The sequence below is a fragment of the Myotis nattereri genome, assembly GCF_964212035.1.
Source record: "Myotis nattereri genome assembly, chromosome: 15".
NCBI classification, from domain to species: Eukaryota; Metazoa; Chordata; class Mammalia; order Chiroptera; family Vespertilionidae; genus Myotis; species Myotis nattereri.
This window is the reverse complement of record NC_138090.1, coordinates 44,865,424-44,880,639: the sequence shown is the minus strand read 5'-3', so window position 1 is coordinate 44,880,639 and position 15,216 is coordinate 44,865,424. Positions and strand designations below refer to the sequence as shown.

Genomic DNA, 15,216 nt, shown 5'->3' with positions numbered 1-15,216 from the left:
AGGGAACTCAGAGCCACTCTCCCGAGAGGCGGGACTGCGCTGGCGCCGGGTTGACGCGTGCGCCGGCGCGCCGCGGTTTGAAAGGCCCGAGCCTCGCGCGCGTGCGCACTTCAGCGCGCGCAGGGCGCACCCCCTCGTCGCCCCCCGAAACTCGGACCCTCCTGCGTCCTTCAGGTCCCGCGAAGCCCACGACGCTGACATGCCGGAGATCCGCCTCCGCCATGTGGTGTCCTGCAGTAGCCAGGACTCGGTGAGGGACTAGGGTGGGAGACGTGAAGGAATTCTGAGGGCGTCTGAACGCGAGAACGTCTGGAGTGTAGAAGGGACCTTCAGGGGAGTCTGAGGAGGGTCGGGGGGCATTTCCAGGAGTTGGTTATAAGGGGGTTCTGAGAGGGATTTGGACTGGGGGAGCTTCCGGGCGTCCGTGGAAGTTCCGGAAGGAAGGAGGACTAGGAGAGCTCATGGGTGAACTTCCCGGGAGAAGTGTTGTAGGGGGCTCAAGGCAGAGCGCGGGGGGAATTAACGGGGACACTTAAATCTGGGGGATCGCGGAGGGCTTGGGGCGACTCGGAGGAGTAGCCTGGAAGTGGGGGACCCGGCTTTCATCTCGGTGCCCTCACATCCCCTTTCCCGTTCTTGTGTCCATGCCCAGACCCACTGTGCAGACAACCTCCTCAAGGCGGACACCTACCGGAAGTGGCGCGCGGCCAGGGCGGGCGAGAAGACCATCTCGGTGGTGCTCCAGGTGACCCTGCCCCCACCCCAGCCCCTAAGGCAGTGGTTCTCAACCTTCTGGCCCTGTACATACAGTTCCTCATGTTGCGACCCAACCATAAACTTATTTTCGTTGCTACTTCATCACTGTAATGTTGCTACTGTTATGAATCGTCATGTAAATATCTGATCTGCAGGATGGTCTCAGGCGACCCCTGTGAAAGGGTCGTTCCACCGCCAAAGGGGTCGCGACCCACAGGTTGAGAACCGCTGTGGGACCTAAAGGGAGCCTGGACCCGGGTCCAGACGCTGCTCGGGAGTCCGCTGGCAGCAGGTTGAGGGTTTCCCTTGGGCCTCAGCTTCTTTTCCTGGACAATGGCAGCATGTCTTTCTCTCTCTCTCTCTCTCTCTCTCTCTCTCTCTCTCTCTCTCTCTCTCTCTCTCTCTCTCCCCTCCCCTCTTTCTCCCTCCCTTCCACTCTCTAAAAATCAATGGCAAACATGTCCCATGGTGAAGATTAACAACAGCATTGCAGAAATGGTAGTTCGGACTGGCCGCTTCAGTTTCTCTGCACTTGTTTTCTCATCTGTCTTTTGGGGATGATGAGATTCAGGCCCAGGGTTGTTGTGATAATTTGGTGACGTAACGTCTGCAGAGGTGCCCTGTCAACAGGTAGGTGTTTGTGTAAAGGGAGGGATTCCTGTTTTTATAACTGAGTGATGATTCTGCTGGGCTCTCTCATGATCCCAGGGAAATTTCCTGTGACCCCAGGAGAATCACCCCAATCTGTACCTCAGTTGCAGTGGGAGCAGCGAGACTGAAAGCAGAGGAGACAGGACATGGGGATGAGGGAGTCCCAGGGGCCGGAGCGAGGCACAGGGTTCTCTGACCCGGGAGACTGGGGAGACAGTGCTGCTGTCACTGAAATGGGAAACCAGAGAGGGGCAGCCTGAGAAGGTGATGTGTCCATGTAGCATGTCCAGGTTTGATACGACTTTGGGATTTCTGAGAGGCGTCATCCAGCTGGCGGATCGGACCTGGAGCTGAGACAGGTGTGGAAGTTGTCAGTACAGGGACAGGACCTATAGATTCAAGAGTGGGTGGATTCAGTTGTTCATTCATTCATTGAATAATCTATACAGTGGGGCCTTGACTTACGAGTGTCCCAACTAACGAGTTTTTTGAGATACCAGCTGTCTCTTGGCTGATTTTTTGCATTGAGTTGATAGAGTAATTTGAGTTAATGAGCTCCTTAACGAGCTCGGTCTTGGAACGAATTAAACTCGTAAGTCAAGGCCCCACTGTATATATAAAAGCCTAAGCGACTGAATGACCAAACGACCGGTCAACCAGTTGCTATGGCACGCACTGACCACCAGGGGGCAGACGCTCAATGCAGGAGCTGCCCCCTGGTGGTCATTGTGTTCCCACAGCCAACCTCCAACGGTCCCTCCCCCCGGCCGACCGGCCCCAATTGGCCCCGATTGCCGGCCAGGCCAAGGGACCCCATCTGTGCACGAATTCGTGCACTGGGCCTCTAGTTAATTATAAAGCACCTTCTGGAGGCCAAACTGTTTTAGATATTGGGGCCATATAGCAGTGGACAGCATCAGACATAGATCTGTCAGTCCTGTGGAGCTTTCATGTTTGTGGGGAAAGTCAAAAGTACAACGTAAGTCAGCTGACGAGTGCTGTGGAAGAAAAACAAACAGTTAAGAGGAATGAGGAATGCCTCCGCTGGGGTAGGAGGCAGTGGCAAGAGGTATTTATTTATTTATTAAAAATATTTACATTTATATTTATATTGATTTCAGAGGGGAAGGGAGAAGGAGAGAGAGAGAGAAACATCAATGATGAGAGAGAATCATTGATTGGCTGCCTCCTGCACGCCCCCCACTGGGGATGGAGCCCGCAACCAGCAACCTGGGCCTGGCCCTGACTGGGAATGGAACCGTGACACCCAATGTATGGGTCAACACTCTACCACTGAGCAACACTGGCCAGGCAAGAGGATTTTATTTAAATAGGGAGTTAGGCAAGGCCTCCCTGAGGTGACATTTAAGCAGAATGAGCTATGTTGTGAGCTATGCAGATTTCTGGGCTCCTAGGTGGGCTGATGCTGGCCTGAGAGGAACAGCTGGGAGGCCTATGGGGGTGGAGTAGAGTTAACCACGGGGAGAGAAGTTGGAGATGAGCTAAGAGGGTTGGGGGGGAGGGCCCCATGACACTCAAGGCCTGAAAACCATTGTAAGGACTTAAGCTTTTACTCTGGTTGAGAGGGGAGCCACTGAAAGGCTCTGAGCAGAGAAGAAATAGAATCTGACTTGGGTTCTCACAGAATCCTGATTTCTGTGTTGAGAATGAACTGCAGGGGGCAAGTCTCTGAGCAAGCGGCATTGCAGTGGTTAACTTAGCTCATGTCAGAGATCCTTTGGAAACTCTGATTGCTTTTGGCAGCTGCCAATATGCAGGGTGACTCCATATTCAGTGAATGCTAATTTTGGTTCTTTTCAAGCAAGTGATGTTGGTAAAACTTCTGGACATCAGGACACATAAACTAATCTGTGTTTTTTTTCCTTCCCAACAATATTATGCTACACCTGGATATTACCACATAGGGTTTAGCCCTGTGCTCTTGATAGTCCATGTACCTTTTTTGTTTGCCATGGCCATAGAATCTCTGTGGCCAACCCACCACTTGCTCTCGGGAGGGGAGAGTCCATCTGTTTGCTACTTCTCCTGGCCAGAGGGGATGGCTGGCACACAGCCCAGGTGTAGCTCCAGTGCCCCCCTGGAGGTGGGTTGCTCGGAGAAATGTTCAACAGCAAGGTGGCACACGTTTCTTTTTTGTTTTTCAGTGGTTTTCTTTCTTTTTATTTTTTAATCCTCACTCAAGGACATTTTTAGAGAGAGAGGAAGTGTGGGAGAGAGAAACATTGATCAATTGCCTCCTAGACGCACTCTGATTGGGGATTGATCCTGCAACCTGGGTATGTTCCCTGACCAGGAATCGAACCCACAACCTTTTGGTGTACTGGATGACACTCTAACCAACTGAACCACACTGGCCAGGGCTCAGTGGTTACAAATCACTTGGTTTTAACTTGGTTTTCACCTTCTTTTTATGTGTAACGTGTACAGCAAAGCACACGGTTCTGTGAATCCTCACAGACCGTAACTGTCACCTGCTCCACACTCAGATCAAGTAACAGGACATGCCGCCCCCCAGACCTTCTTGTGTTCCTTCTTGTCACTGCCTCCCCCAGAAGGGTCACCATGATCTTGATTTTTAACAGCATCGATTTGTTTTGCCTGGTTTTGAATTTTATGTAAATGGAATCAGACAGTATATACTTTTGGGTCTGGCTGCTCTCCATAGTATGCTTTGTTTTTTAAATATGTTTTTATTGATTTTTTTGTTTGTTTTAGAGACAGAGAGGTTGAGAGAGAGAGAGAGCCCTACCGGTGTGGCTCAGTGGTGGAGTGTGAACCAGGAGGTTGTGGTTGGATTCCCCGTCAGAGAACATGCCCAGGTTGGGGACTCAGTCTCCAGTGAGGGGCGTGCAGTAGGCAGCAGATCAATGACTCTCTCTCATTGATGTTTCTCTCCCTCTCCCTTCCTCTCTCTCTAAAATCAATAAAAACATATTAAAACATTAAAATTACATAGTATTTTTTCAAATAATTATATCTTGGAGATTCATGCCATTGATTTCTACCTTTTAAATTTCTACCTTTTAAAGTTTGTTCTTTTAAAATTATACATAACATTGCCTTTCATGGGTGTGGAACAGTTTTTACAAGATGTCTCTTAGGAACTTCGCAAATCTCCATGTGCCATTTGTTTCACTGTCATGAATTATGACTTCCCGCGAAAGGTGCCCACAAACCTGGCCGCAGATGACAGTCATCTTGTGCTTAAGCCCTTCTGCTAACAGCTGACACTTACTGAACACTCTTTTTCTGAGATAAAACTCACATGACATAAAATTCACCATTGTAACCATTTAAAGTCTACAGTTAAGAGGTTTTTAGTATATCGACAGTGTTCTGCAGTCACCACCACTCATTGGGGATGTTTTCATCACCCCCAGAAAGAAACCCTATAACCATTAAGCAGTCACTCCCTGTTCTCCTTTCCCCAGGTTGCCCCTGACAACCACTGATCTACTTTTTGTCTCCATGGATTTACCTATTCTGGACATTTCATATAAATAGGCTCACACAATGTGTGGCCTTTTGTGTCTGGTGTCTCTCAGCGTATTGTTTTCGAGGTTCCTCCATGTTGTAGCATGTGTCAGTGCTTCATTCTTTTTTAGAGTTCAGTAATAATCCATCATTTGGAGAGACCAGTGGTCGGCAAACCACGGCTCGCAAGCCACATGCGGCTCTTTGGCCCCTTGAGTGTGGCTCTCCCACAAAATACCATGTGCAGGCGCCCACATACGGTGCGATTGAAACTTCGTGGCCCACGCGCAGAAGTCGGTTTTCGGAAAGGAGATAGACGAAACGAGTATATAAGACGAGTGTGGATGGGAGAGTTGGAAGGGGTCAACCTCAGCGAACATACTTCAATCAGACTGAGGACGTTTTTAGCAAAGGCCAGCTTCGGAGTACCCTAATGAAGTGAATAACAATGTACCTACCTCTATAGTTTAAGTTTAAAAAATTTGGCTCCCAAAAGAAATTTCAATCGTTGTACTGTTGATATTTGGCTCTGTGGACTAATGAGTTTGCCAACCACTGGGATAGACCGTACAGTGTGTATCCATTCATAAGTCTGTGGACATTTGATTTGGGTTCTCTCCATGTATACACATTTTTATGAAAAAATTTTTATTTATGGAAAATAAGAAAGAACAGAGGAGGAAGTCAGAGAAACCCTCTGGTGACTGGAAGAAGCAGCGAGCATCCATGTTCTGGGCGGCCTGTGGGGGCCACGTGACAAGGAATGCGAGGGGCCTCTGCAGCTGAGAGTTGTGTCCTGACTGTCAGCTAGGAAGGGGGACCTCAGTCCTTCAACCACAAGGAAATGAATTCTGCCAATAGCCAGTCCTCTTAAAAGAGGACCCTGAGCCCCAGATGAGAACCACAGACCTAACCAGCACTAGATTTCAGCCCCGTAAAACCCTGGGCTGAGAATCCGGTCATCCTGTGTTGGCTTTCTGATCTACAGAAACTGAGATAATAAATGTATGTTGTTTTAAGCTAAGTATGTGGTAATAAAAAGAAGGAAAGGGAAAAAGAAAATACAAGGGAATCTATGTGTTTGCAAAGTAGTAGTTAAAAAATTCATTTAAAATACAAAATATATCCATCCTACTAAATGTGGGGCCTGGTGCTTTATGTTGTGGGAGAGGTAAAGATTCTGCATTTTTACCTGAAGGGGAGTTGAGAAGGAGTGTTAGTTTATAGTCAGAAAGCTGGGCCCACATTTCTTTGCCAGTCATAGTTCTGTGTGACATGTGAGCTGTTTATTTAAACCGAGCCTCAGTTTCCCCATCTGAAGAACTGGGATAGTAACTGACCCTTGTGAGGATTCAGTGATGCCTGGCCCAGGAAGAGCTTCATCAACTGTGATAGGCAGAATAATGGCCCCTGAAAAGGTGCCCCATCCTAACCCCCAGAGCCCGTGAATATGTCAGTTTACATGGCAAAAGGGACCTTGCAGGTAGGATGAAGTTAAGGATCTTGAGATGGTGCGATTAACCTGGATTATTGGGGGGAGGGGAGGAGAGGACACTATAACCACAAGGGTCCTTATAAGGGAAAGAGGGAGGCAGCAGAACCAGAGTCGCAGGAGATGTGGTGATGGAAGCAAAGGTTGGAGGGATGCCATGGCTGGCTTTGAAGCTGGAGGGAGGGGCTACAAGCCACGGAGGCAGGTGGCCTCTGGGAGCAAGGCAAGGAAGTGCTTCTCCCCCAGAGTCTCCCGAAGAAACAGCCCTGCGGACACCTTGATCTTACTCAGTGAGACCAGATTTCAGACTTTGCACCTCCAGCTCTGTGAGCTGTGTTGTCTTTAGCGAGGAAGTGTGTGGTACTTTGTTATAGCAGCAGCAGGAAATGAATATACTACGCACCTGGCGCTCAGTGAGAATCCAGAAATGTTAGCCATGGTGATTCTTTTGTGACAGATGAGAAACTGAGGCAAGCGGCTCACCAAAGCTGCTTGGTCAGGGAGAGTAGAGTCAGAATTACAACTCAGGGCATTTGCTTCTTCAGCAAATGGTCACTGGGAGCTTCCCGTCCATCTGTTCACTCATCCATCAGGATTGTACTGAGGCCTCTTGTGATAATAGGATCAGCTGACATTTATGGAACGCTTGCACTGTGGCAGGCACTATTCAAGGGGCTTCATGTGTATTCCTCATTTGAATCTTCACAACTGTATGAGGTAGACGTTGTTACTGTCCCCATATTATAGGTTAGGAAACTAGGGCCCAAGGGGTGACATGAAGCCATTTGCTCCAGGATCACACCGCAGTAAGTAAGCAGAGCTGGGATGGATCAGACATTGTTCTTGGCATTGGGGATACAGTAAGGAATGAGTCATATTGCCCCTGTCCTCATGGAGCTTAAAAGACAGGTGTTAGACAAATACAAATAAAAAATGTAACTATATAATATCAAGTGGTGATAATGAAGAAAAATAAAGCAGGGACAGGGGCTAGAGAAGCACCTGGAAGGAGGTGGGGAGGCTACTTTGGTTGGGCTGAAGCAACATGTGAGCGGACCTGAAGGATGGAGGCGCCAGCCACAGGAGGCTTGGGGAGGAGTAGACTAGGCAGGGGATGACAGGTGGAAAGGCCCTGCGGTGAAAGGAGCCAGCCTGTTCTCAGGACAGAAGGAAGGCAGCATGGCTGGAGGAGAGCCAGCACGTGTGGCAGGAGGCCAAGAAGTCAGGCTGGGACTTGAGTGCCTGGGCAGCACCACACCCGTGAGGGCTCTGAGCTGAGGGCAGCAGTGGAGGCAGGCGGAGTCGTCAGGAGGCCAGCACGGCTCAACCTTGGGAAGGCCCCTCCCGCATCACTTCCTCTCTCTTCAGCATGCTTACCTGGTGGGGAAGGAGCCCTAACCAGCTCTAGCGAGCCTGCACGGTCTCTGGTCCCAGCTCTGCCGCTCACCACCTGTGTGACCTTAGGGAGTTACATAACCACTTCCTTCCTCCATTTGCTCATGTATAAAATGAAGATAATTATAGCCCTGCCTTGCAAAGCCGTTGTGAGGAGAGAAGATGCATGCATTATGTGTCTGGCACATCGTGGGCCCTTAGATGTTCACAGCAACTGTTGTTATGGTTGTTAGTATCTGTGTCATCCAGCTCACTTCAGAAGGAGGGTTATTATAATAACAATGAGGACCCTCCCTTTACCATGTGAGTTCGCTGCCTCTCAGAGAGGTTGTATGTCACCCAGGGTTGCACTCTTAGAAATGACAGGGCTGGATTTGAACCCAGGCTTGACTCATCCCAAGTCCAGGCTCCTTCCTTCCATGTCGGATGCTCCTGTGTGTAGCCCTGTGCAGGTGATGTCTGTGTGAACTCCTGACTGGGAGGTGACAGGGCAGATTGGAGCATCAGATAATCTGAGCAGTGGGGGTAGATGATCTGAGCGGTGGTGGACTAGGTACCTTTGAAGGTTGGAATAACTTGTCATTCTGTATGTGTGGTTTTTAAAAATTATTATTGAGTTCAGAGCGAGGAAGGGAGAGGAAGAGAGGGATAGAAAAATCAATGATGAGAGAGAACCATTGATCAGCTGCCTCTTGCACACCCCCCACTAGGGATTGAGCCCGCAATCCAGGCCCTGACTGAGAATTGAACCGGTTCATGGGTCAGTGCTCAACCACTGAGCCACACATGTGGGCTAACTTGTCATTCTAGGATCCAAATACAGGAGTGTTATACTAGAAAGCAGGAGACTTGCCTCAGCTGTTCCCAACTGCCTTCCACCCCCACCTGGCTTTCTGCATCCTTAAATGTCAGAAAGGGATGGCAGGTCCTATAGGTAGCTCTTCCCTTCTTTTGACAGATAATTATTGAGCATCCTCTATAATAAAAGGCTAATATGCAAATTGACCCAATGGCGGAACGACTGGTTGCTGTGACATGCACTGACCACCAGGGGGCAGACGCTCAACGCACGAGCTGCCGCCTAGTGGTCAGTGTGCTCCCATAGGGGGAGCGTCCCTCAGCCAGAAGCTGGGCTCACAGCCGGCTCCACAGCAGCGCTAAGGATGTCTGATGGACGGCTTAGGCCCGCTCCCCACGGGCCTAAGCCGTCCGTCAGACATCCCCCAAGGGCTCCTGGACTGTGAGAGGGCTCAGGCTGGGCTGAAGACCCCCCTCCCCCCCTCAGTTGACTAATAATGCCTCCTGACTGACAGTGGTAGAGTGCCTATTACATACGGGCCCTGTGGCCATAGTATTTACGTGCATAGATATGGTTATCATCCCCATTTTACAGATGAGGAAACTGAGGCTCCATGAGGTTAGAGGCCATATAGCTAGTGTTTGGCAGAGCTGGGTTTTGAACCCAGGAAGCAGTGGTGAGAAAACCAGAACAGGGCCCTATCCTCAGGGAACTTCCCCAGAAGCCTTTGTGATTGGGGGTGGAAACTCTGGCAAGTGCTGCCAAGGAGAGCAGATTATAAGCTGGTCTGGCAGAGTCTGGAGAGTCTGGAGGAGCTGGGGAAGAGGGTGTGGGGGTTTATGCATTCAGTGAATTTATTTTTTTTAAGAGAATTCTTTTTGTATTTTTACTTTTTAAAAAAAAATATATTTTATTGATTTTTTACAGAGAGGAAGGGAGAGGGATAGAGAGTTAGAAACATCCATGAGAGAGAGACATTGATCAGCTGCCTCCTGCACACCCTCTACTGGGGATGTGCCCACAACCAAGGTACATGCCCTTGACCGGAATCAAACTTGGGTCCCCAGGGTCCGCAGGCTGACGCTCTATCCACTGAGCCAAACCGGTTAGGGCCAGTGAATATTTTTTGAGCTCTGAATGCCACATGCTGGGCACAAGGTGGCACCACTCAATATTGGCCACCTACGTGCCCCAGAGTTGACATTGCAAGGAGATATGGTGGCTCATATGAAGGTCATCCCACTCCCAAGGTCCTACAGTGAGCCCTGGGGCAGAGCAGGCACTAACAGTGGGCTTTCCCTCTCTTGCAGTTAGAGAAGGAGGAGCAGATACATAGTGTGGACATCGGGAACGATGGCTCAGCCTTTGTGGAGGTGCTGGTGGGCAGCTCGGCTGGAGGGGCCGGGGAGCAAGACTATGAGGTAAGCAGGGACTTGCGATGGGCCCCAGGCTGATCCCTGCCCCAGATGCCCCATCCTGGCTTCCCGTGGGTGCCAGACTAGAGTGGACATGAGTCACCCTGACCACTGCCCTCTGGAGGAGCCTGGTGTACAGAGGAGACAGGTGATAAACAGTGCAGAGCAGGGAAGAGACCCAGTTGCATTGTGGTGGCATAAACAACCAGAGGCAAGTGTTTTTTCTGAGATTCAGTCACTGCTGGAGAGCAAAATTGCTTTACCCAGCCCCAGGGGCTCTCACAGATGTCCCTGCCAACTGAGATTTCGAATTGTGTGGGTTGCCTCTGTTAGTCACTTGATTTGTAACAGATGTTTCCAAGAAGGAATGCCTTTTGCTCTATTACGAATATTTTTAAAAGTTGGCACAGTCCTTTTATTTTTCTGGTTGAATTAATTAGAGCTGGATCGATGAGATCATAGTTAGCTAGCTAATCAACAAAATGTTTTTGGGTAAAAATAGACCTGCCATGACAAAGAGAGTTTATAATTTTAAGTGAACAAACCAGTTTTCTACAAGACGTGTTTTTTTTCTTGCAGTGAGAAATTTTTTGGTTTTGTTTTTAAAGAATGGTTTATTGATTTTTAGAGAGAGAAAGGAAGGGAGAGGGAAGGAGAGAGAAAGAGAAAACATCTATTTGAGAGTGCAGCATGGAGCAGCATCAATAGGCTGCCTCATTCAGGCCCCCTACCAGGGATGGAGCCAAAACCCGGGCATGTGCCCTGACTGGAAATGGAACTGGCAGCTTCCTTTTGCACAGGATGCCCAACCAACTGAGCCACACTGGCCAGGACAGAAATTGTTTTTAATTGTGGTCTATTTTGCATACCATGAAATACACAGATCTTACTGTAGAGGTCAAGAGGCCAATGAGTCTTTGACAAATGTATGCACCTGTGCAACTATCTCCCAAATCAAGACACAGAGCACTGCCAGCGTCACTGAAAGTTCCCTGTGTCCCTTTAATAGTCACTCCTCCCTCCCCACCATGCCCTTCCTCCCCCTACCCCCCAGCTCAGGCAACCTCTGACTTCCTTTCTGTCAGTATAGATTAGTTTTGCCTGTCCTAGGATTTCATATAAATGGAATCTCACAGTGTGTACTTCTTTTGTGGGTGGCTCTTTCACTCACCATATGGTTTTTGGAGATTTTCCCATATTGTGACTGTGTCAGTGGCCTGTTCCACTTTATTGCTGAGTCGTATTCCACTGTAAGCATAGACCACGATTGTTTTCCATCCTCTTGTTGGTATCTCCGGCCACCTTTTGACTATTGTGAATAATGCTGCTCGATCATTTTTGTTCAAGCCTCTTTTAGAGATTTGTTTTGGTTAAATACCTAGGAGTGGTATTGCAGGGTCTTAGGTTAAATATATGTTTTAACCTTATTAGAAATTGAGTTTTCCACAATGGTTGTATCATTTTATATTCCCTTCAGCAGTATATGAGAATTCTAGTTGCTTCACATCCTTACCCATTCTTGATATTGCCAGTCTTTTTAATTTTCTAAATTTCAGCCATTCAGATGGCGTGTAGTGGTATTTTATTGTGGCTTCGATGTGCATTTTCCCAACCATTTATGACATGTAATAAGTACCTTTCATGTACTTATTAGTCATTCATTCATCTTATTTTTTTATTAGGTTGTTTGTCTTTATGTCATGGGCATTAACTCTGTATTTTTTTCAGTCTCTTTTTTCAGATATATGTATTGCAGATTTCCCCCCAAGTCTGTGACTTGCCTTTTCATTACAGTGCCTCTGATGAAGTCCAATCTATCCAGGTTTTTTTTTTTTTTTTAATACTTAGTACCTTTAGTGTCCTATAAGAGGTATTTTCCTGCCACAAAGTAATGACGATGGTGCCTGTATTAGTTTCCTATTGCTGCTGTAACAAATTGTCACAAACTCAGTGGTTTAAAACAACACACATTTATGATCGTACAGTTCTGGAGGTAGTTGTCTAATATCCGAGGAGATGGCAGGGCTGCATTCCTTCTGGAGGCTCCAGGGGAGAATCCATTTTCCTTCCTGTCCCAACTTCTAAAGACTGCCTGCATTTCTTGGCTTGTGGCCCCTTCCGCCAGCTTCTAAGCCAACAGTTGCCAACCTTTCGGACCTCACAGACCACCAGTGGTCTGCAGACCACCTGTTGGCGACCACTGTAAGCTAGCAATCACGTCACTCTAACATCTTCTTCATCTCTTCTCTGACTGATTCTCTTGCCTCCATCTTTCTTATACAGACACTGGACCCACCTGGATAACCCAGGTAATCTCCCTATTTCAAGATCTTTCATTGCATCTGCAAAGTCTATTTTGCCATATTCACAGGTTCCAGGGATTAAACTGTGGGAACCTTTTGATGGCGGCAGGTTGTGGGGGGGAGTGGGGGGAGGTTGGGGAGGAGGAGGAGATGGATATTATTCTGCTTTCCACCATCTCCTGCGTTTTCTTCTAGAAGCTTTCTATTTTTAGGTTTCACACTTAGATCTCTGATCCATTGCAAATGAATTTTTGTATATTGTGTGAAATAGAGGATGACATGCATTTTTCATTTTTTTTGAAAATTATTTATTAAAAAATTTTTTTAAAAAGATACTTCCTGCCTGGTTGGAGTGTCTCAGTGGTTGAGTATTGACCTGTGAACCGGGAGGTCATGGTTTGATTCCTGGTCAGGGCACATGTCTGGGTTGCAGGCTTAATTCCCAGTGGGGGGGCATGTAGAAGCCAGCTAATCAGTGATTCTCTATCATCATTGATGTTTCTATCTCTCTCCCCCTCTCTTCCTCTATGAAATCAATAAAAATATATTTTAAAAAGAGAGAGACTTTCTTTTTCCTATTGAATTGTTTTGGCTCTTTTGTTGACAATTAATTGACCATATATGTAGAGATTTTTTTCTGTGTTCTCTGTTCCATTGATATTTATGTTTATTTTGTTGTTGTTAATCCTCACACAAGGATATTTTTCCATTGATTTTTAGAGAGAGAGAGTGTGTGTGTGGGGAGAGAGAGAGAGAGAGAGAGAGAGAGAGAGAGAGAGAGAGAAGCATCATTGTGAGAGAGACATAGCCGAAACCGGTTTGGCTCAGTGGATAGAGCGTTGGCCTGCGGACTGAAGGGTCCCAGGTTCGATTCCGGTCAGGGGCATGTACCTGGGTTGCGGGCATGTCCCCAGTGGGAGATGTGCAGGAGGCAGCTGATAGATGTTTCTCTCTCATCGATGTTTCTAACTCTCTATCTCTCTCCCTTCCTCTCTGTAAAAAATCAATAAAATATATTAAAAAAAAAAAAAAAAAAAAAGAGAGAGACATAGTGATTGGTTGCCTCCTGCACATGCCCTGATCGGGCTGGAGATCAAACCAAAGTACGTGCCCTTGACTGGAATCAAACCCAAGACCCTTCAGTCTGCCGGCTGATGCTCTATCCACTGAGCCAAACTGGCTAGGGCTATCTTTTTTTTTAATCCTCGCCTGAGGATATTTTTTCCTTTGATTTTTTAGAGAGAGTGGAAGGGAGGGAAGGAGGGAGGGAGGTTGGTTGTCTTCCGTATGCTCCCTGACCTGGCTGGGGATCGAATCTGCAACCTAGGTTCATGCCCTTGACCGGGAATTGAACCCAAGACACTGGTGAGCAGGCTGACGCTCTAACCACTGAGACACTGGCCAGGGCTGTATGTTTATCTTTATGCCAGTACCACACTGTCTTAATAGAAAATATTGAAAACAGATTGTGTTGGACTTCCAACTTTAGTCTTGTTTTGGCTATTCTAGATCTTTTGTATTTATTTCCATCTAAATTATAAAACCAGCTTCTCAGTAGCTTTCAGACCTACAGAAAAGTTGCAAAAGTAGTGCAAAAGACTCCCATATTCCCATTACTCAGATTCCCCAAGTGTTAACACATATGTATAGTAGTCATCTCTTATCTTCATAAGTTTTAAATTCTGCGCTGAGTAGCTTCATGAAATCTCGAACTGTCCTGTCAGGGGCATGAGTCATCCCTTTGTCCAGTGTCTCCTTGGTGAATATGCTATCTGCCCGTTAGTCACTTAGTAGCCCTCTAGGTTATCAGATCAGCGGTCAGGTTATTCTGTACTGTTTTCAAGTAACCTTTATTTTACCTAATAATGGGCCTAAAGCCATTCACATAACTTTTGCTATGTTAAGTATATTACTATAGTTAGTATACAGGATGGGGCAAAAGTAGGTTTACAGTTGTTTATTTGGAAAATAATCTACACTAATAAAAGACAAACATGCAAATTGACCATACCTTTGCTATGCCTTAAGCCACGCCCACCAGCCAATCAGAGCGACTAATGCAAATTAACCCAACCAAGATGGTGGCTGGCAGCCATGGAGCTGGAGCAAGCAGGGGGCTTGGTTGCCCCAATGATGGAGGAAGCCAAGCTGTCACAGCCGGCTCTGAGCTCCACTAAAAGCAACAAAGTTTCAATTATAGAAGGTAAATAAATCCCAGATACCTGCTTTCAGCTGGCCGTGGCCACAGAGCTGGAGTGAGCAGGAAGCCAAGCTTCCCTGCTGCGGCTGGCTCTGAGCTCCACTCAAAGCAACAAAGTTTCAATTATAGAAGGTAAATAAATCCCAGAATAAAAAAGAAAAAAAAGGAGAGGTTGGGAGCTTCTGTCGCCAGCGGGCTTGGCCAGCCTGAAAATGGCCCTCAGCCCCTCACCGAGGCTGGCCAGGCACCCCAGTGGGAACCCCCCACCCTAAAGGGGGTGTGGTCAGGCTGAAAACAGCCATCAGCCCCTCACCCAGGCTGGCCAGGCACCCCAGTGGGACCCCCACCCTGATCTGGGACACCCTTCAGGGCAAACCAGCTGGCCCCCACCCGTGCACCAGGCCTCTATCCTATATAATAAAAGGGTAATATGCAAACTGGTCCTAACAGCAGAATGACTGGGAATGAGTGGTCACTATGACACACACTGACCACCAGGGGGCAGACACTCAATGCAGGAGCTGCCCCCTAGTGGTCAGTGCGCTCCCACAGGGGAGCTCTGCTCAGCCACAAGCCAGGCTGACGGCTGCCAGTACAGCGGTGGTGGTGGGAGCCTCTCCCGCCTCCTCAGCAGCGCTAAGGATGTGCGACTGCAGCTTAGGCCTGCTCCCCACTGGCAAGTGGACATCCCCTGAGGGCTCCTGGGCTGC

At 47.9% G+C, this 15,216-nt stretch overlaps 1 protein-coding gene across 2 annotated transcripts in view; it reads left to right on the top strand.

Annotated features, from left to right (window-relative positions):
• Positions 1 to 21: 21 nt before the first annotated feature.
• The window catches only part of XRCC1 (X-ray repair cross complementing 1), a 36,904-nt gene continuing 21,709 nt past the window's right edge, over positions 22 to 15,216 (top strand). For both annotated transcript variants that reach the window (XM_081108148.1, XM_081108147.1), the window contains exons 1-3: positions 22 to 250; positions 653 to 745; positions 9,899 to 10,009. In XM_081108148.1, coding sequence (XP_080964274.1) covers positions 200 to 250; positions 653 to 745; positions 9,899 to 10,009 — 255 coding nt within the window. In that variant the 5' untranslated portion in view covers positions 22 to 199. The remainder of the gene's footprint in view (positions 251 to 652; positions 746 to 9,898; positions 10,010 to 15,216) is intronic.